Raw genomic sequence first — 21,295 nt, forward strand, 5'->3', positions numbered from 1 at the left:
TTATTTGCTGCAAATTTGTCAGGTACACAAGGGTTAATAGGTGAAACTATACCCTACAATTTGTTGTGCAATTTGCTATGCTGTCCCATATGTTGTCAGAAATTATTGTTAGGCCGCACATCAGGGCTGTGAAGGAAGAAGCGCTATTTGAGTTTTGGAGCACAGATTTTGTTAGAATAGTTTACAGGTGACATTAGCGGAGCGCTGAACTTGCCAGAATAGCAAAAAAAAACAAAGCGACCATATTATAGAAATAATCTATTTTTTTCAAAATTGCAAATCTGCCAGTCTAGTGCATACACATTGTGTCCCCAGGTAGTGTAGAGCCCCATATATTGTAGCGCCCTCATACATTGTGCCCAGATTGTGCTTCTGGTGATGCACACCCAGAAATTGAGTGCCTTCTCTCAATTTCAATAATGCTAAACATGTGTCCGCTTACTGTGGTTTAGGCACAGTGGGGCTCAGAAGGAGGGAGCATTTGGATTTGGGAGCACAAAATTCACTGGATTTTATTTGGAGTGGTGGGAGACATTGCTTTCCAAAGTCTTTGTTCTAGCAGTAACGTGGGAACCCCCTATAGTTCCACTGACATGATGAACCTGAGATGGGGCTGGATTTGTGCGGGATAAATTATGGTTTTTATCGGTATCATTTTGGGGTACGTAATATTTTTCTACCGCTACCAGAATAAGGCCGGATTGCATTCTTGTGTTCTACGCTGAGCACTTTCCTTGGGGTTTCCATGTAAATCCCACAAAACAGGGATTCAGACAAAACTCCATTTAGCGTCTGCTCTGGAAGTATCCATCGTCTTAGGCCTGCACAGATCTGTGGTCACTCACATTTGCGTGCTAAAAAGACGCCTAAAATGATGGAACACTGGCGGACTACAGACCAGTCCAAAGTTACTCCATCTGCCTCCTAAGTGAGTGGTTCCAACCGAATTCTGTCTGAATCGCAGTTTTGGAGAATTTACATGGAAACCCCGGCATAAGCGCTCACCAGAGAGTGTAGGATAAATGTGAGAAGAGCCTTATTCCAATTTTGGGAGGTAGAATAAACAAGTAGACAGGAGTACAAAACAGTTCTTATATTTACTTTTGTGCAGTTCACTATGCGTAATAAGTGATAAGGTGGATTTATTCTTTGGGTCGATGCGATTACAGCATTAACAGATTTTTATCATTTTTTTAAGGTTTTGTAGCTATCACAGTAAAAAAGCTTTTTATATTGCCATATTCTGAGAGCTGTAACTTCTTTATTTTTTGGCAAACAGAGTGTTATGGGTTGAGTTCCTGCCTCTGCACAGGGGGAATCTCGGGCCATCTCCGCTGCGGTCTCCCATTTTTCTCCTGCCGCAGTGGAGCCTGCTCAGCGGAGACGTCGATCCCAGCGTCTCGCTCAGTCTGACTCTGTGCTGAGAGTTACTGCTGCATTTCCTGCTTCTGCCATTGAAATCAGTGCTGGGCAGCGGCAAGCAGACGCTTCTGGGTCTAAATCCCAGAATAGAAGAAAGACAGCACCACAACGGTCAGTGATGAAGACCTTACGTGTTTAATCTGCCTCCTGCCGCGACGTTTCGGTACAATAACCTTTATCAAGCACATATATACGGTTAATAGAAAAGGTGCTTCCCTTTATGGGAGGTAAGGACACTTGAACGTTACAAACAAAAATAACAGTTACCGTATATACTCGAGTATAAGCCGAGATTTTCAGCCCATTTTTTTGGGCTGAAAGTCCCCCTCTCGGCTTATATTCGAGTCATATTCCCGGGTGTCAGCAGGGGAGGGAGAGCGGGGGCCGTGTAATCATACTTACCTGCTGCGGCGCGGTCCCTGCAGTCCCTGGCTTCTCCGGCGCTGCAGATTCTTCCTGCACTGAGCGGTCACATGGCACCGCTCATTACAGAAATGAATAGGCAGCTCCACCCCCATAGGGGAGGAGCCGCATATTCATTGCTGTAAATGATCGGTGCCATGTGACCGCTCAATTACAGGAAGAAGCTGCAGCGCCGGAGAAGCCAGGGACTGCAGGGACCGCGCCGCAGCAGGTAAGGGGAGCGCAGCGCTATAATTACCTGCTCCTCGCTCCGGCTCCGTCTGCAGCGTCCTCTAGCAATGACGCTCAGGTTAGAGGGCGCTGTGACGTAGTCAGTGCGCGCCCTCTGCTGAGCGTCAGTGCTGGAGACGGAGCCGCAGAGGAGCAGGTAATTATTGAAAGCGCCGGCGTCCTGAGAAGAGAGGTGAGTATGTGATTTTTTTTTTTTTTTATGGCAGCACCAGCAGCATTCTAAGGAGCACCTATGGGGCCATAAAGGTGCAGAGCATATGAGGGGCACAGCATTATAAGGAGCACCTATGGGGCCATAAAGGTGCAGAGCATATATGGGGCACAGCATTATAAGGAGCACCTATGGGGCCATAAAGGTGCAGAGCATATATGGGGCACAGCATTATAAGGAGCACCTATGGGGCCATAAAGGTGCAGAGCATATATGGGGCACAGCATTATAAGGAGCACCTATGGGGCCATAAAGGTGCAGAGCATATATGGGGCACAGCATTATAAGGAGCACCTATGGGGCCATAATCAAAGGTGCAGAGCATATATGGCACAGCATTATAAGGAGCATCTATGGGGCCATAATCAAAGGTGCAGAGCATATATGGCACAGCATTATAAGGAGCATCTATGGGGCCATAATCAACGGTGCAGAGCATTCTATATAGCACAGTTGTATATGGAGCATCTATGGGGCAATAATGAACGGTATGGAGCATCTATTTTTATTTTTGAAATTCACCGGTAAATGCTGCATTTTCTACCCTAGGCTTATACTCGAGTCAATAAGTTTTCCCAGTTTTTTGTGGCAAAATTAGGGGGGTCGGCTTATACTCGGGTCGGCTTATACTCGAGCATATACTGTAAATATTTTTAAATAACATTATGACTATGAATAACTCTCAGTACCCAGCCGGGTATGCTACTAAGTGCAAATTTTTTTTCTTTTTTGAACCATAAACTAACTCTTCCTTTAAGGGCGTATAAACTGAACCCACTAAAGGCCTACTATCAAGTACTACAACAACTCAACTTTCTTTTCCGTTCTCACTTCACCAATGCAGGACCACCTAGCTCCCTGGCTGGGCCTACTGTCATTGTGCCGACCATCTTCCTACAGTTCTCAGGAGGACTCTCTCTCTAACCCCTACGGGTTGAAGGTAACAGCAGGAACACAATAAACTATGTACATGTCGGGTTTTTGAGGTTTAGTGCTGTAATAGGTGACACGACATCAGCCGGTGATGACCATGTCCTGGCCGGGGAAGGTCTGGCCCTGTGTCACAGTCCAGCCCCGTCGTCGTCGGGTCAGCAGCGGTCTGAGTACGAGCGGTGATGCCGGTGGCAGACTCCGCCAGCAGGACACCACGCGCCAAGGTGGTAGTGCTGGGTCCTGTGGGGCCAGGGGTCAGTGGAGTCCTGCCACCAGTTTCAGTCGTGATCATAGATGGTGTGACCACTAGCGCACAGCGTTTGACTCTCTTGGCATACCACCCTCGCTCACTCCAGTGGCGGGTGTAGGTTACATGGTCCCCTCTGTACAAGTTTCGGAGTGGAGGTATACTGCGGGACTGGGGTTCCACGTTGCAGCTAGTCACATAGACCTCGGTCAGCAGCCCTGGCTCTAATATGAAGCCACAACCCCTCCCCCGGTGGAAGGCCAGCACAATCCCCTGTTTGATCAAACTCTCAGGGCAGCAATTGACGAGGGGCACTCGCTCCTCGGGTTGGACAGTCTGTTCCATTTGTTCCCGATCTTCCCACTGTGAGATCAGGCTTCGCATATACTGATCCCAAGTGAGCCTGATGACGTAGGAGTCCTCCTGTCGGGACCCGTTTGGCTGAAACCGGGGAGCGTTCCACTCAAAGACCACCCCTCTGGGACTGATCTCGATCAGTATACCCAGAGGTGTCGGTAGTGGGGGCAGGACCTCCTTCATGGCGTAAAGGGCTGCCACCACGATTTCAGTAGAGGGACACGAGTCATCAATGGGTTGGGGAGCGGTCACTGGAGCCGGGACGGTCAGTGAGGCAGGGGAGCTGTTGGTACCTGCATCTGATGTGGTTCCACCGATGTCGGTCGGCTCCGCTGATGAGGACGCTGGAGTCCGCTGCGGCCCTGACCACGGCTCCCCTTGGGCGGCCTTCCAGCACAGCTCCGACTTCCATTTCCTCGCCGTCGCCGACCCCTCGTCTGGAGTCGGATGGTCCGGGGCCTCCTCCGGCAACTCCAGGGGATCCGGGTTCCCTTGTGACGGCAAGCGCTGGTCCGGCTCCACTGGGCTGCGGTGCTCCCGGGCCACTTCGTCGTCATTCAGGTACCCGCTGGTCGTCAGCTCCGCTCCTGGGCCTGCAGCAGCACTCGCACGAGGCTCCATCATCTTCTGGGGTTTGAGCTCCTCCATTCCTGAGCTTGTCCTCCTGCAGCCGTAGTTGGAGTGGGCGGGTTCTGCTGTTCGCGCCGTTTTCTCGATCTCCTCCCATGACACGCCCTCCTTCTTCTCCTGCGCTCCTCGTGGCGCGGCAATGGCGGCGGTTTTGGCGGGAATCATGCGTCAATAGCAATTCACAGTCTTTGCAATAAATCACAGTCCAACACGTTTCAGTCACAGTTCCAAGGCACACATGACCCAATTCTTCAGGCTTAAGTACGATCCTGTTCGTGACGCCAAGTTGGAGCGCCCCCAGACACAGGGCCACGAGTTCTCGGTACCGGGCCTCTCTGGTTCGGTTCTGAGGCTGTCACGGTGGCTAGACCCGGTCCGCGACCCTGCTAAGGGGCGTCCAGTAAAGGGATTTGGTACAGTCTGTCAGGGGTTCGTGACGCCACCTGTGGTGTTTGGTCAGGGTGACCGACGCTGCTGTGGGGTCCGCTGGGGTGATGGAATGGCAGCTGGATGGTATACCTTCCCACAGGTGAAGTATGTCCCCAGGGCTTCCCAGTAAGGTGGATGGTGATGGTGTGAGGTGCAGGCAATAACGAGGACACAAGGTTGCAGTCGCTTTACTTTTTTACTGAAGTCTTCAATATACTCAGTCCAGAGCACGTTCAACCAGGCTATCAGAGACCGGCTGGTCCGATGGGCACATCCAGAGTTTCCTTCGCAGATGGAAATCGTTGCCTACCAATAGCGCCTGTGTGTTGTAGTCCTACCCTGCTGAGCATTCGGAATAGTCCTCACAACTGCTGCTCTTGTTCGTTCGTTCTCTACAGCTTTCTCTCTCTCTCGTTCTTTGGTTCCAGATGTTGCTAGTTTCTAATGTCCCCCAGATATGTTATGGCTAGGACGCCACCCGTTTGACGGGAAGGCTTGGAGGTCTTCCGGGACCCTAGAGACGCCCCTCTCCCAATGTTGCCCCCTATGTCTTCGTAGGTGTAGAAGGTAGACAGCCAACCTATGATTAACTGTCCAGCGGAATTTGAAGTAAGGCCTGAAGTCAGTTACTCCTACGGTGATCCGGCCACCGACTACGCGCCTCAGTAAGATGTTGCCTTCCTCTCTCGGCACAACTCTTACTGGCTCTCCTTTGTGCTGATCTCGTTTACACGTTTCCACAATATCCTTCCCTTCGTGTCTCTTTCTTAGGATACCGCCGCAAGGTGTGCAGGTGCGGTTCCGTTACGTTCTGTTCTGTTCGCTAGGCACCTGCCAGGTTCCCACGCCTGACAGGGACCCCCCTGTGCCTTCTCCCTGCAACACCCCTGCCACGGGATGTTGCCTGGTTCCAACCCAGTCAGCTTCTGACTAACTTCCTCACCAGCCCCTAGTTTTACCAGTGTGAGGAGTGGCCCAATAAATAAAGCCTTTTGCTCCCCCTAGTGGCCGGAGTGTGAAGTGTAATGTGTTCTGGTGATACCTGGTCAGGATAACTCTTTAGTGCCACTACTCGTCTTGGGGCCATACTGCAACGACCAGATCTCTGGGGCGCTGCACTTTCGCATTGTGAAATTCTGAGAGCTGGAACTTTTTACTTGTTAAAGGTTGTTTCCATACTCCAGTCTGGGTCTTACAGGCCTAATAAAAGGCAACTGGGATTGCTAAAGAAAGACCATTCATTGTGGATAGTCTGTATTAGAGACTGAGAAGTGCCTGTAATACCAAGCTTATGAGACCATTTGATTTACTTTGCCTTACCCAGAGAAAGGACTGTTTTTATTATTAATTTGTGCTGAAAAAAAGTCTGTTTTTATTTTTGGAGTTGTAAAGGACTATAAACTTTACTCTGTTTAGATATAAAAACCCTGAGCCTTTGAGCCTTTGCGTATCCAAGTGGCTACGAGCAGGGGCGTACATAGAATTTATGTGGCCCCATAGCAGAAGTTCTAATTGCCCCCCCCCCCTACAATTTTTTGTAATAATTTTCAGGATCAGAGAAGAGCAAATCTCACAAGTCTCCAGCCTTTGTATAAATATTTAGAATTGAGAGTCTTCAGTGGTTGATACCTTTTAATTAAAAGGTATCAACCACTGAGGACTCTCAATTCTAAATATTTTTGTATCCACTGGTTAACACGGTACCAAGATATATATCTTTCCAGTCTTTACATAGTAATTTTACTCCTGCTGAAGTCCTAGATTCCTCTTTCATTGCCCCGTAAAGTATGATGCCAACAAAGTAACAAAGTACCCCCCAAACACAGTATGATATCCCCATCGTGAATTCCACCAGAATAGCCTCCACATGCAAGTATAATGACCCTACTTTACCCCATCTCAACTTCCAAGGCAAAGTATGGTGACCCCAACACAGTATGATCGCCTGACTGTGACACCCACACAGCCCTTCATGTAGTATAATGGGCCTAGATACAGTATAATGGCCCCCACCTCTCCACAATGTATAATACCCTCCACACTTACCCTCCAAACAGTATAATGGTCCCCACACAGTATGGTGGACCCCACACAATCCTTCATACTGTATAATTGCTTGCACACAATATAATGGCAACACATAGCCTCCCATATATTATAATGGATCCCATATAATCCTCCATATAGTATAATTCACCACTATAATCCTCCATGGTCCTCCATAGAAAATAATGAGCTCCCCATGGTCCTCCATACAATACAATGCACCCTCCATGGTCCTCAATACAATATAATGCAACCTCCATGATCCACCATACAATATAATGCACCCACCATGGTCCTCCATACAATATAATGCATCCCCCACGGTCCTCCATACAATATAAAGCACCCCCCATGGTTCTCCATACTCTATTCTGGCCACCAGTCACTGATTTAAAAAAATTAATATATACAATGCTCACCTCTCCTCATTCCACCCAATGCTCCAGTCTCCTGAGCGTGTGGTGTGAAGCGCCGCACATCTCAGTACAGCGCTTTAATGACATAACCGCGCCTACTGTTCTGCAACACTACAGACACCAAAGCAGAATGACGGGGGTGGCATCCTGCCATTGGCAGTACACCATTGGCTAGCAGAGAGCTGAAACTCCCACAACTTGTTGAAATAATAACACCTCTACTCACCATCCATGCAGGCACCATTTCAGTGATTGTTACCTCACTAAGCACTGCGTCAAATCAGCGCTGGCTTCACTGTCCCTGCTTTCTGAGAAAAACTGACAGCACGGGATCATCAATCAAAATGGCTGCTTAGATTATAGTGTTTTTTAACACAGACCAAATGTTTACATAAAAAAACTCAGTATGCACTAATGTATTCTGTATTTTTGATTAGACTTTTTTCACACATAGGCCAGGGAACAAGAACATTAAGGCGGATGCATTATCTTGTTTTCCTAGAGGTGGAGATAATTGTGAACAGGTTCCTATTAGTGATGAGTGAGTTTAATTGTTGTTGTTTTCCCGAGCATGCTCGGGTGACCTCAGAGTATTTATGACTGCTCAGAGATTTAGTTTTCATCACGGCAGTTGAATAATTTACAGCTATTAGCCAGCCTGAGTACATGTGGGGGCTGCCTGGCTGCTAGGGAATCCCCACATGTAATCAAGCAAGCTAGTAGCGGTAAATCATTCAGCTGCGGTGATGAAAACTAAATCTCTGAGCAGTCATAAATACTCCGAGGTCACCCGAGCGTGCTCGGGAAAACCCGAGCAACGAGTACACTCGCTCATCACTAGTTCCTATACTACAAAAAGGGGTGATTATTGCGTCTCTATGATACGATCTTGAAAAAGAGTTTGTTGATGCTCAGGGGGATGCCCCTGCTGTAAACTGTACCTGTGAATTTCCATCTGAGAGTTCCTAGTGCTATTGCATGATTCCGTCTTGGCCAGACATCTTGGTGGTCAGAGGTAAATTGGGATGTCCGGGAGTATGTACCTGCTTGTAGTGTCTGTGCATATTCTAAAACCTCTCATGCTCATCTATTGGGGTCTCTCCAACCATTGGCGATTCCCTGTAGACCTTGGACTCATTTATCAGTCAATTTTATTACTGATCTGCCCATGTTGGCGAGTAATACTGTAATTTTGATGGTGGACAGATTCAGTAATATGTATCATTTTATTGTGCTAGCCGCTTTACCTAACACTAAGAAAATGGTGCAAATTTTCATCAGAGAGATTACAAAATTACATGGGATCCCTACCGATATTGTTTATGACCAGAGGGTGCAACTTATTTCCAAATTTTGGAGGGCATTTTGTACTTGTTTGGAGATCCATCTGTTGTTCTCTTCAGCATTTCACCCGCCGTCTAATGGGCAAACTGAATGGGTTAACCAGAATCTTGAGACTTATCTGAGAATTAGGAGGATTGGGTTACCTACTTACCTTTAGCTGAATTCACAGTAAATAATTGTTGTCGTGAGTCTACTGGTAAGTCCCCATTTTTTGGAGAATATGGGTTTCATCCTCAGTTCAACTCATTTAATTGGAGTCTTTCTTCTGGAATACCTGAAGAAGAATGGTTTTCATCATCAACTACTTCTGTGTGGCAAGGGGTTCTTGATAATTTGAGGAAGATGGGGTCCAAATATAAAAGTTTGGCTGATCGGAGATGTTTGGTGGGTCCTGTGTGTTGGTGACTTGGTGTGGTTGTCCTCAAGGAACATTAAGTTGAAGGTTCGCGCTTGGAAACTAAGTCCCATGTTCATTGGTCCTGAGGAAAGATTGTCAATCCCACAGCATTCCGTCTTGCTTTGTGGCCCACCTTTAGGATGCATAATGTTTAATCGATCTCTTCTCAAAAATATGTTGCGTGATGTACCATCACTGCCACCGCCAACCCTTGTCATTGTGGATGGAAATTTACAAATTTCAGATAGCAAAGATCATTTATTCTCGCTTAGTTCGTAGGTCGCTTTAGTATCTGGTACACTGGGAGGGATACAGTCCTGAATAGAGTATGTGGGTACAAGCATCTGACGTTCATGCGCCTGGCTGATCTAGTCTTTTAATGTGGCACACACTGATAAAACTAGTATCCAGAGGTCCCTTGTAGAAGGGGGTTACTGTCACAGGTTTACCGCGACAGAGAGGAGCCAGAGTACCACAAAGTCTGATTCCTCCTACTCCTTCACTGAATAGAAGCATTTCACATTTATATTAAACAGTGTAAATTTATTTTGCCAGGGCAAAGGTTAATCTACTCTGTTGAGAGCTCTTGGAGTTAAGACTCATAGCTGAGCACTGTTAGCCACTCCCATCTCCTATATAATCTGGGTCCTGACCAGCACACATTTTCAGAGCAAGCTTTTGCTGCATGGCTTAGAGCAGAGGTGTCAAACTGCAATCCTCAAGGGCTGCAAACAGGTCATGTTTTCAGGATTTCCTTGCACTGCACAGGTGACAATTTAATCACCTACACACATAATGATTACAGCACCTTGTGCAATGATAAGGAAATCTTGAAAACACTCATGGTTTGCGGCCCTCGAGGAATGTAGTTTGACACCCCTGGCTTAGAGGTTGTTGGTGGTTATTTGAGTAGGTGGTTGGTGGATTTATCTGTGATTGTTGCTAGGTTTTGAGTGTGTGATAATTCCCTTTCTTCTCCTACTTTGGTTTAACCACATCCTCCACTCCCTGGTTCATACCATTGTTATTTGTGTATGTATATTTCTATGTTTGGTATTTTCCATTACCCCTGTTCATATTACCTTGTTAAGTCTGATTGGTGTATTGCGGTACACTACTACTCCCCTCTTACTTGGGTGGGAGAAGGGTACAGACAGAGGACAGATTTAGGAGTTAAGGCAAGGTAGGTGGCCCCAGCGTCTTCACCATCAGAAGTAATATCTGGGGAGCAGTGCCAGCTAGGGCCCCCTGGTTTTAGGAACAGGAAAGAAGCCCCTGGTCTCTGGACACCCGACAACAGGGTTTTGACAGCCATGCTTGAATGTTTTTCTTTGTAAGAAAGGGATTCCGTCTTGCCACCCTACTGCGTATGAACAATATGGGATATTGTTGTCACATACAGTACACAACTAGTAGAAGACAGAGAAAAAAACAGCTCACCTGATGCAGCTTATGGTGTGGGGAAGCACGGAGCACGTGTAGTTGCACGCTGATAACATCAAAGTACAAAAGAGAGATTGTTCCAGCATCCAAAGAGTCCAAAAATAATGATTTATTTACTTGCATATAAAAACAGACGTAAAGGCAAGTTCACGTGACCATATAGCAGTGTATAGCAGCTATGCGTTTCAAACACACTAGGTGTTCTTTGTCAAAGTTTTGACAAAGAACAACTAGTGTGTTTGAAACGCGTAGCTGCTATACGCTGCTATATGGTCATGTGAACATGCCTTTACATTTGGTTTTATATGCAAATAAATAAATCATTCTTTTTAGTACACAACTAGTAATTGCCAGAAATTCCTGTAGATACTTTACTGTTTCTTTAGGTCTCTTTTATTTATTTAATTTTTTTTATAAAGAAATCACTTCAGCTTGCCAGTGCAAGGGGGTTCTTGAAGTTGGTGAAATATTGTAGTGATGGGTTTGTACATCAAGTACATGGCACCCTGTAAATGTTTTTGAAATTTAGTAATAGCTTGGTGGAGTTTTGTGACATTTCAGGGTGAGATTCCTGGGGAGTCGGTAGAATGGAGAAAGTTTTTTGACGATGGAGGTGCTCCCGAGCTGGTAGTTATGGCTGGGGATAATGCTGGAAGAGTTCAATATTCGGGTACCGCCAGACCTTTGGGACTTCAACCAAAAAGTGAGTATTTATTGTTAAGTTTGTTATAATAAAGGTTGACTTGGCCATTTAATCCAAATCAATGGGTCTGCTTTTATTTGGGGGAAAGCAAGGAGTTTCACAGCTGGGTATGTGATAAAAGGTGGTCGAAGGACGGCCCCTATAATACTCGAGTCAAGAGATTCAGTGAGGAAAATCTTTGACCAGTCCGGTCATCATGGTCTGTGCTAAGAATATGAATGTCGGATCTGTGAAACCAGCCATTGTTAGATATTTCTAGATTGAGTAATAAGGAAATGGCACAATTTGGATTTCAAGGAAAAAATGCTCCAGAATTATTTTATGGGAAATGCAAGTCTGTAGAATTGCAGACTTTTCAGGAGAAGAGACATTACATATAAATAGGATTGGAATTCTTCACTCATAGCATAACTTCTTTTTATACTTACCTTTCCTTTCACGTAGGATAAAACAACATTGATGAGTTCATTTGAGATTGGAACCATATACTTTTGATATTTTAATGAAAAATCCATCTTCTTGAACAAGTGGACTGCCATCATGAGCTGTGCTTGCTTTGCTTTTTGGTTAGTCCTGATGTAAAAATCTGTCAAATGAATAGATACATTATGCATTGTAGAAATGTTTACCCTTTTATCTATTTTAAAATATTGTTTTGTATTTATTTATCTATTGTTAGAAATAGGATGCATCACGAAAAGTAGAATAAAGTAGAATAATTACAAACATTAAAAGCATGCATGAGATAATGTAAATCAAGGTTCTTCAGTTTCTTTTTTTATAACTTGATTAGGTAAACACTGTGCAACTAGGGAGTATGATGACTGCAGGAAAAGGGTTAATGTCAGGCATGGTCTGGTTCAAGGACTGTTAGGCCAGCGTCACACTGGCGAGTTTTACGGACGTATGAGCGCAGAAAATACATCTGTAAAATACGCATAAAACACGGCCCAATGATTCTCTATGCCCCTGCTCCTATCAGCCGTATTTAACGGATCCGTATTATACAGTCTTCTACTGCTGTAGAAAATCGCAGCATGCTGCGCTTGTCACCGTATTGCGAAAAAAATACGCCAATGAAAGTCTATGGGGGCGAGAAAAATACGGATTACACACGGACCAGCAGTGTGACTTGCGAGAAATACGCAGCGGTGTTAGAGAGAAAAGCCGGCAGTTCAGTGCCATGTACAGTAAAATCACACTGACAGCTTACAATAGAATAGGTAGAATAAATGTCTACACATAATATAGGGGTATATATATATATATATATGTCATTGAGACACACACATATATATATTAATATTTCATACAGCGCTAGATAGGAGAAAAGTCGGTAATTCAATTGCCGGCTTTGCTATCTCCTTCCTAAACCCGACATGATATGAGACATGGTTTACATACAGTAAACCATCTCATATCCCCATGTTTTTTGCATATTCCACACTAATAAAGTTAGTAGTGTGTATGTGCAAAATTTGGGCTGTCTAGCTATTAAATTAAAGGGTTAAATGGTGGAAAAAAATGGCATGGGCTCCCGCGCAATTTTCTCCGCCAGAGTAGTAAAGCCAGTGACTGAGGGCAGATATTAATAGCCTGGAGAACATTTCTGAATATTTTCCCAAGCTCGAGTTCATATGAGGACATCCAGCAGAGGGCGCCTCACCGCGAATGAAGGTAACTACAGGTCATTGACCTACTTTCCATTCATTCGCTGGGGTTTTACAGGCAGGAGCACAGCTGCATTATAGCAGAGCTCCTGCCTGTAAAATAATTTAACCCCTTCAGATGGATTTACATTGTGGGATGTGACAGATCATCGGAAGGTATGAGATATTGTTGTTTTTTTATTTTTCCTTTGTTACAGAGCGAGGGTCTTCAGGATTAAGAGGATTAAGAGTCTAATAAAATATTACAACAACCTTGTGTCTTTATTTCATTAAAAGACTTTGTAATAATGTGTGTGTGTGTTTTGTAACCATTTCATGCTATTGGATTAATAATGGATAGGTGTCATAATTGACACCTCTCCATTATTAATCTGGCTTAATGTCACCTTACAATAGCAAGGTGACATTAACCCTTCATTACCCCATATCCCACTGCTACACGGGAATGGGAAGAGAGTGGCCAAGTGCCAGAATAGGCGCATCTTCCAGATGTGCCTTTTCTGGGGTGGCTGGGGGCAGATGTTTTTAGCCAGGGGGGGGGGGCAAAAACCGTGGCCCCTATCCAGGCTATTAATATCTGCCCTCAGTCACTGGCTTTACTACTCTGGTGGAGAAAATTGCGCGGGAGCCCACGCCAATTTTTTCCACCATTTAACCCTTTAATTTAATAGCTAGACAGCCCAAATTTTGCACATACACACTACTAACTTTAGTAGTGTGGAATATGCAAAAAAATGGGGATATGAGATGGTTTACTCTATGTAAACCATGTCTCATATCATGTCGGGTTTAGGAAGATCGCAAAAGCCGGCAATTGAATTACAGGCTTTAAAGCTATCTCGCGCTGGATGAAATATAAATATATATATATGTGTCTCAATGACATATATATATATATATATATATATATATATATATAGACAGTATATATGATGTTACGATTTTTTGAGCACATGGATCTGTTGTATGTCCGTATGTCAGTTTTGCAAGCCTGCGAGAAAATCTCGCAGTACGGATGCCATACGGATTACATACGAAGGATGCCAAGCGCAAAATACACTGACACACCCTGCCTACGGAGGAGCTACGGACCACTATTTTGGGGACTTTTCTGCGTATTACGGCCGTAAATTATGGACCGTATTGTCTTACGCCGAGTGTGACGCCGGCCTTATAATGGATATGTCCATGCAGCCAAGTGGACTAGGCTTTTATATAAGCAGTTCTAGCTTATCTGGCCATAAGGGGTATAGTAGAAGATTGAGAAAAAGAAGTTACAGTTAAAGGGGTGGTCCAAAGTTAACATTTATCTTAATTCTAAATGTCTATGTAATTTATTAATCTACTTTCTTTTTCAATTTACTTTAGCTAAAAATTCTCTACTCTTCCCTCACTCCTCAAACTGATTTTTCCTTACTTACGTCCTTATTGATGACACTTCGCTTAAGTACCCAAAGAGCATGGTGGGATACGCAAATGATACATCATCAGGAGGCAGAGTCTGCCGTTACTGCTGCAGCTTCTACCCTACCGCGTGAAACAAAGCATCATCAGTGATGACTGTTTCACCCGCTCGGCTACTCCTTGCACTACTGAGTAAGCGTCGGTTGTCAATTTCTACATATGTTAATTAGAATAATGTCACTTTGCAATATTCTATTTAACGGATGTTGACAGTGCGCTCCCTCAATGGCTCTGTTGAGACATGGTGAGCCGAGAGAGCGCACTGTCAGCCTGAATTGTAAGGAGATAATGTGCCGCACAGGAAAATCACAGACCAGTACTGCCTCCTCGAGCTTGACGTTAAATCAACAGTGCAGCTACAACTTGTCTCATAAAAACCAAGCCCGCATATGGTTATGTAGATGGACAGATAAAAAAGGTATGGATCATAGAAGAGCGGTAAGAAAAAATAAAAATATAAAAAGCGAAAAATCACCTGATCTGGAAGGAATTAAATAGATATTGCCATCACAATTGGTCTGCTAGGGGAGTGGGTGGTTCTATTAGGTATTTTATGTAATAAAATATTTAGAGACAGATATTTACCGTATATTCTGCTTCATTAATAATCTGTTTTTTGTCTTGTAATCAAAATTCCTACTCGTTCTTAGGCATCACTAAGCTGTCTGTTTTTGATGTACGCACAACTTATTTATTTTCAGTTATTATTATTCATTGTTGGTTTATTTGACCAAGACCTTTGTATTTTATTACCACCAATTACTCTTTTCCTCCTTCATGTTATATTTTTTTGGATTAAGAGTTGCATAGATAGCTCGTAGACCCAATGTCTATTCCCTTTTTTTACTTACCTGTTCTTAATTGTACAATTAAATGTGATGTTTTCATTTTCCCATTTCTTCTCCCATTTTCTGAGGCTGCTGGATTTACCTCTTTTTTTGTAGGTTAATAGCATTCTGAACCTGCCCTGCGCCGGAACTTAGGCTCCAGATGCCAGGAGGAAATTAACTTTATTGCTCCCAACATCATTGGGTTTTAGTCACAGGGATGACGCCAGCACAGGTTCTGTTACCTCTCTGTGCATAAAGAGTGGTGGCTGTAAATGCTTTCCAAAAATGACTGACTACGGCTCAGCATTAGGGCCGGTTGTCAGACAGTGCTGGGCCTGGGCCGGCGCAACCCTTTTGACAGAAACACAAATGCTACCGGGAGAAATAAAGTTAATTTCCTCCTGGCAGCGGGAGTCTAATTGCTGGCTCAGAGCAGGGTCAGAACGCTATTAACATGCAGATTAACCCCATATCTGCAAGTTAATAGCATTTTTTTTATGACTGGTACTCTTTAAGATTAGTTAAAGAGAACCTATCATCAGGATTTTATATCCAAACTAATAACATGTAAATATAAAGGGGTCTCATGCTTATTAAATCCTTACATTTCTTCCGTTATGCTGTTTTACAGAAATCCATAGTTGACGTTATATATGGCAATGATTTGCAAGTGCAGTGGGGCGGACACTGCAGTTACAGATCTTCTGCACCCTCTCTTTATTCCCGTCTTTTGCCCTCCTCATGTCCCTGACTATCAGGTCACTCATGTTTCATAGATCTGTCAGTCACTCATACAAGGCAGGCAACAAGATGGGAAAAGGAAGAGAGGCCGGAGAACTGTAAGTGCAGCGCCTGCCCACTGCACTTATACTCTACTCTATAGAGAGGTGAAGCAGTAGAGGGAAGGTGTAAAGCTGCAGGGCGCAGGCTGCTGTGGTTAGAGAATGATGCAGCTAGGTCGTAACTGAGTGATTTCCAGACTAATAGGCTTGCATATTTCTAAAAAAATATATATATATTTGCATGAAGGTTGGAGTTATTAAGGCATCCTGACCCATGATCCACACATTAGAGGAGAACAATACAATATATATAAAATAAAAAAAGTATTCAGTGCTGTAATATTCACTTTAGTGTCTGCAGGGCTACTGCAAAATGTATGAAATTCTACAGTTTTTCTGTTGCTATTTCGGCTGATTCTGCAGTGTATAGCTGTGCCAAGCAGTCTGCACTCCAATTAGGCAGAGCGATGCTATAGATCACATTCTCCTGCGATGCTGGAACACCCAGTGTGATAGCTGTGACTATATTATCCCCATGGTAACTGTATTTCTTCAACGCATAGGATCTTAGATGATAAATGGCAGCGTATAAATAAAATATCAGGCAAAGAACAGTTGTACTTTACTGCACTGTAGAAGTGACACTAGATTTCACAATAAAATGTAATATATTACTAGATAGATCTTAGACCTGATTAGGATGCTGTGATTGCTTTCTAATTCCATGTCAGAATGACTGTATAATCCTTTATGAACCATCGTGAAAGTCTGATTCTACTTCCTCCCGTCTTTTCATTGTCCCGCCTCCCTGCTGCTGAGATCTCCCTCTGCACAGTATAAGCTGCAGCTGAGTGGGTGGAGATGGAATACACTGGGACTCCCCAGGAGCTCTCTCTTTACCTGAACTCATACAAATGTTTATCTTTAAACAGGACCTGTCATTTGGTCAAATGTAACCAGTTTTTGTTCTTATTTTATTCTTGCTGCAACCCTGAGAATTCCATTTTTTGTGTTTCCTTAAAATCCATCATATGATTCTAGAGATATGGGCATTTTAACTAAAGCTAAATTTTTGGGGGGCATGGCACAAAGGGTAATGCAAAGCAGCCTAAAGACATGCCCCCAGAATCCTACAAGCACCGCCTCTTGGAAAGGGCTATAAAAATTAGCACTAAATAAAAAGGACCTATATCTTTGGAAATGTATGGCAGCTTTAGAAAACAAAAGAACTGCATAATAATAATAATAATAATTTTTTATTTATATAGCGCCAACATATTCCGCAGCACTTTACAATTAAGCGGGAACATGTAAAGACAATAAATTCAGTACAAGTTAAGACAATTTAAACAGTGACATTAGGGGTGAGGTCCCTGCTCGCAAGCTTACAATCTACAATGAAATGGGGGGACACAATAGGTGAAAGTGCTTGTTATTTCAGGTCTGGCAATTATAATAAATAGGGATTTTCATATAAAGCTGCATGATCCGGTCATCAGCCCGTGTGTTTAAGTGCAATAGTCAAGTATTAAGTGCAGTTATCGTGTGCATGGAGGGTGTGGAGACAGATGAATAGTAGGGTGCAGATTCGCATGCAGATAATATTTGGAAGGAGGGAACAGGACAAAGTTAGTTTACTGAGTAGTTGATGTGGTAGGCTTGTTTGAAGAGATGGGTTTTTAAAGCGTGCTTGAATAGGTCGGGGCTAGGTATCAGTCTGATTGTCTGGAGAAGTGCATTCCAGAGAGCTAGCGCAGCGCGCATGAAGTCTTGGAGACGGAGGTGCGAGGTTCGGATTACGGGGGATGTTAGTCTTAGGTCATTTGTAGAACGGAGGGCACGTATAGGGCGATAGACGGAGATGAGAGAGGAGATATAATATAAGGCGGTGCAGAACTGTGGAGAACTTTGTGGGTGAGAGAGATGAGTTTATACTGGACTCTGTAGCGAATGGGTAGCCAGTGTAATGACTGGCACAAGATGGAGGCATCGGTGAAGCGGCTGGACAGAAATATGACCCTGGCTGCCGCATTCAAGATGGATTGTAGAGGAGAAAGTTTGGAAAGAGGGAGACCGATCAGAAGAGAGTTGCAGTAGTCCAGACGGGAATGAATAAGGGCGACAGTAAGAGTCTTAGCAGTTTCAAAGGTGAGAAAAGGTCGGATTCTGGAGATGTTTTTAAGATGCAGGTGACAGGAGCGAGTGAGTGATTGGATATAGGGAGTAAAGGAAAGTTCGGTGTCGAATATGACCCCAAGACAGCGGGCATGCTGCTTAGGAGTTATGGTTGAACCCTCCAGGGTAATTTCGATGTTGGGTAGAGTGAGGTTAGTAGAGGAGAGAACCACAAGAAGTTCAGTTTTGGAGAGATTTAGTTTCAGATAGAGGGAGGACATGATGCTAGAGACAGCAGACAGACAATCCTTGGTATTTTGAATTAGAGTGGGGGTGATGTCAGGGGAAGAAGTGTATAATTGGGTGTCGTCAGCATAGAGATGGTACTGGAACCCAAATCTGCTGATTGTTTGTCCAATAGGAGCAGTGTATAGAGAGAAAAGGAGGGGGCCCAGGACTGAGCCCTGCGGAACCCCGATAGTAAGGGTACGAGGAGAGGAAGCAGAGCTGGCAAAAGATACAGTGAAGGAGCGCCAGAGAAGTAGGAGGAGAACCAGGAAAGGGCTGTGTCCTTGAGGCCTATGGAGCGGAGCATAGTGAGAAGGAGCTGGTGATCCACAGTATCAAATGCAGCAGATAGATCCAGGAGAATCAGCAGAGAGCAATGACCTTTGGATTTAGCTGTTATTAGATCATTAGAGACTTTAGGGAGGGCAGTTTCGGTGGAGTGTAAAGAGCGGAAACCAGATTGTAAGGGGTCAAGAAGAGAGTTATCCGAGAGATAGCGGATTAGACGGGAGTGGACCAAGCGTTCCAGGAGTTTAGAGATGAAGGAAAGGTTAGAGACAGGTCTGTAGTTAGCCATGCAGTTCTGGTCCACGGATGGCTTTTTAAGTAAAGGGGTAATGATGGCATGTTTAAATGAGGAGGGAAAGATACCTGAAGAAAGAGAGAGGTTAAATATTTTAGTCAGGTGAGTGGTGACCACTGGTGAGAGAGACTGCAGGAGAGGTGAAGGAATGGGGTTACTATTGCCGGTTGTAGGCTGAGTAGAAGTGAGGAGCTTGGAAACTTCTTCATCAATCAAGAGCAGTAAGAATAAAAGAAAAGAAAAAGTTGCCATTTTTGGACTGGTTATAGATCGTCTTTGAAAATCAATGTCATAATGGCTGTTTGATTTTAATATTTAAGTAATCATACCAGCCTTATCATACTTAATAGATCTATTTAATAATATATGCAGCTTGTTTTGTGTAATCCGGTGATTGATCCACCTTAAAGCGTAGCGAAAAGTTTAGATAATTGTTAATATGTTGTAGGCACTTTAATTCTGTGCAGTTTGGTGAATGTCTGGTTTCAGAGATCTCCATGGCATGCTCAAAAGACAGCTTAGAAGTGTGCAGCTGAGGAGGCAAGATCGCCCAGCCTCCCATCTGAGAGCTTGTACAGATAAAATAGAAAGTCAAGGTTTTCTACTGAATCTGTACTCTGCTGTGTGCAAGCTCTCTTTCAAGAGTTGAGCGCTCCAGCCTTCTGAGCTGCACACTTCTAAGAGGTGTTTTGAGTAATCAATGTGGATCTCAGGAAAAGTACCACAACGACCTGCAGAGAGTTAAAATAGAAATAATTATCAAACGTTTTGTTACTCTCTCAAGGGGTTGTCCACTACTAGGACAACTCTTTCTCGATCCAAATGTTTGGCCTTACCAAATTGTCAGTGTGTATGAGTGGCTCCCCTCTTAGAATAATGTAGACCTCTGCAGTTGAACAGTCCTCAGCCAGGAATTGTGAACAAGCCCACCAGATTTAGGTTGCACTCAAAGTTTCTGCCAGCTTTGACCCGACCAACAGCTGTAGATTTCTGGAGGCTACAACCTGTTATGCATCTATGGTTAATTGTGGCTGCTATGCCACCTTTCATGGATTTCACCCACATGCAGTGAGCATGCAGCATTTCTGTTACTGAATACTCTATGCACCCAAGAGTAGAGATCAATTGCTCCTTACAAAGCAGGATACTGTCACTTAAAGGTTTTGTCTGGTATTTAGATGCTATGTGATTACAGACTTGTAAATCCTCACATTGTGCACACCGCATGCTATGAAGATTCTCCAGTGCCAGGAGGGGGCAGTCATGTGACCACAAGTATGCAATTTGCTTACTTCTGGATACATTCCCACTAACTGTATCTGGTCTTGGTCAATAGACTTGGATTGTACAAGACCACTCCTATCTTGTTGGCTCATGGCTGCATGTATGCAAATCACATACTTGTGGTCTACGCCTGCTGCCCAGTGCACACAGTGTGAAGATTCAAAAGCCTGCAGTCACATAAAGTGACTACAGACTTAAGGCTTAAAAACCCTTTAAGGACTGCCCATTAATATTAGTAAAGATGTACAGTAAAGGTGGCATCATCTAATGATAATGACTAATATTATAGTATTATTACAGTATAACCTCTAACCACTGAACAACATGCCAAATGCAATATGACAGAAAAAAGTCTCATTAGTAAGGGGTAGTAAGGCTCAGTTACACACGGCCTACTTAGCTTTTTTCTTTTACTAATATAAATATAAAAAAGTACTTTAGCACCAAACTTTGTAAAATCTGTATGGTCCTTAATTTTGGTGAAGTAGCAGATAATATGTGAATGCAAAACTATAATCTATGATTTATGAGTAGTCACTAAATATTAACTTTGCTTTTTTTCTAGGATTCAATCTTAATGAAGCACTCCTGGTGCCCAAGCAAATTATCAATAAAGCGCTGTGTGTCAATGCCCCAAATGGTGAGTGTGATAGCTGATATGTTCTGTAAACATCTGTAAAGTTTATGATGTGTGTGACTATTTCTGTTCATTATGACTTATACCTTGCATTTTCCATATATTTAATCTTTGAAGACTCTATATTTAATTCCTTGCTGACTTATGATGTACCGTAAGCGCAACCTGGCACTTTGACTGACAGCCGGCAGCTTCCAGGATGAATAAAGTTTGTTTTCTCCAGGGAGTTGTACTTTCAACGAGGTGACCTGACACTTCTTTAATGCTATGAACCTGCAGATTATAACTACTGTATATCTGATGGTTAATACATAGTTCCCAACCGTCCAGGGAGAAAGTCACAAATTTGGGTATCTGTCTTGTTATTCCCAGGCGGTGAGCCAAGAATCCTGCACTGCTCTCATTAGTGG

General features: G+C 43.9%; 1 protein-coding gene across 2 annotated transcripts in view; it reads right to left on the reverse strand.

The window, feature by feature from the left end:
* LOC138644709 (putative methyltransferase DDB_G0268948) overlaps positions 1-21,295 on the reverse strand; it is a 103,722-nt gene that overhangs the window by 72,293 nt on the left and 10,134 nt on the right. For both annotated transcript variants that reach the window (XM_069733393.1, XM_069733392.1), the window contains exon 2: positions 11,661-11,818. In XM_069733393.1, coding sequence (XP_069589494.1) covers positions 11,661-11,774 — 114 coding nt within the window. In that variant the 5' untranslated portion in view covers positions 11,775-11,818. The remainder of the gene's footprint in view (positions 1-11,660; positions 11,819-21,295) is intronic.

The sequence above is a fragment of the Ranitomeya imitator genome, chromosome 7, assembly GCF_032444005.1.
Source record: "Ranitomeya imitator isolate aRanImi1 chromosome 7, aRanImi1.pri, whole genome shotgun sequence".
NCBI classification, from domain to species: domain Eukaryota; kingdom Metazoa; phylum Chordata; class Amphibia; order Anura; family Dendrobatidae; genus Ranitomeya; species Ranitomeya imitator.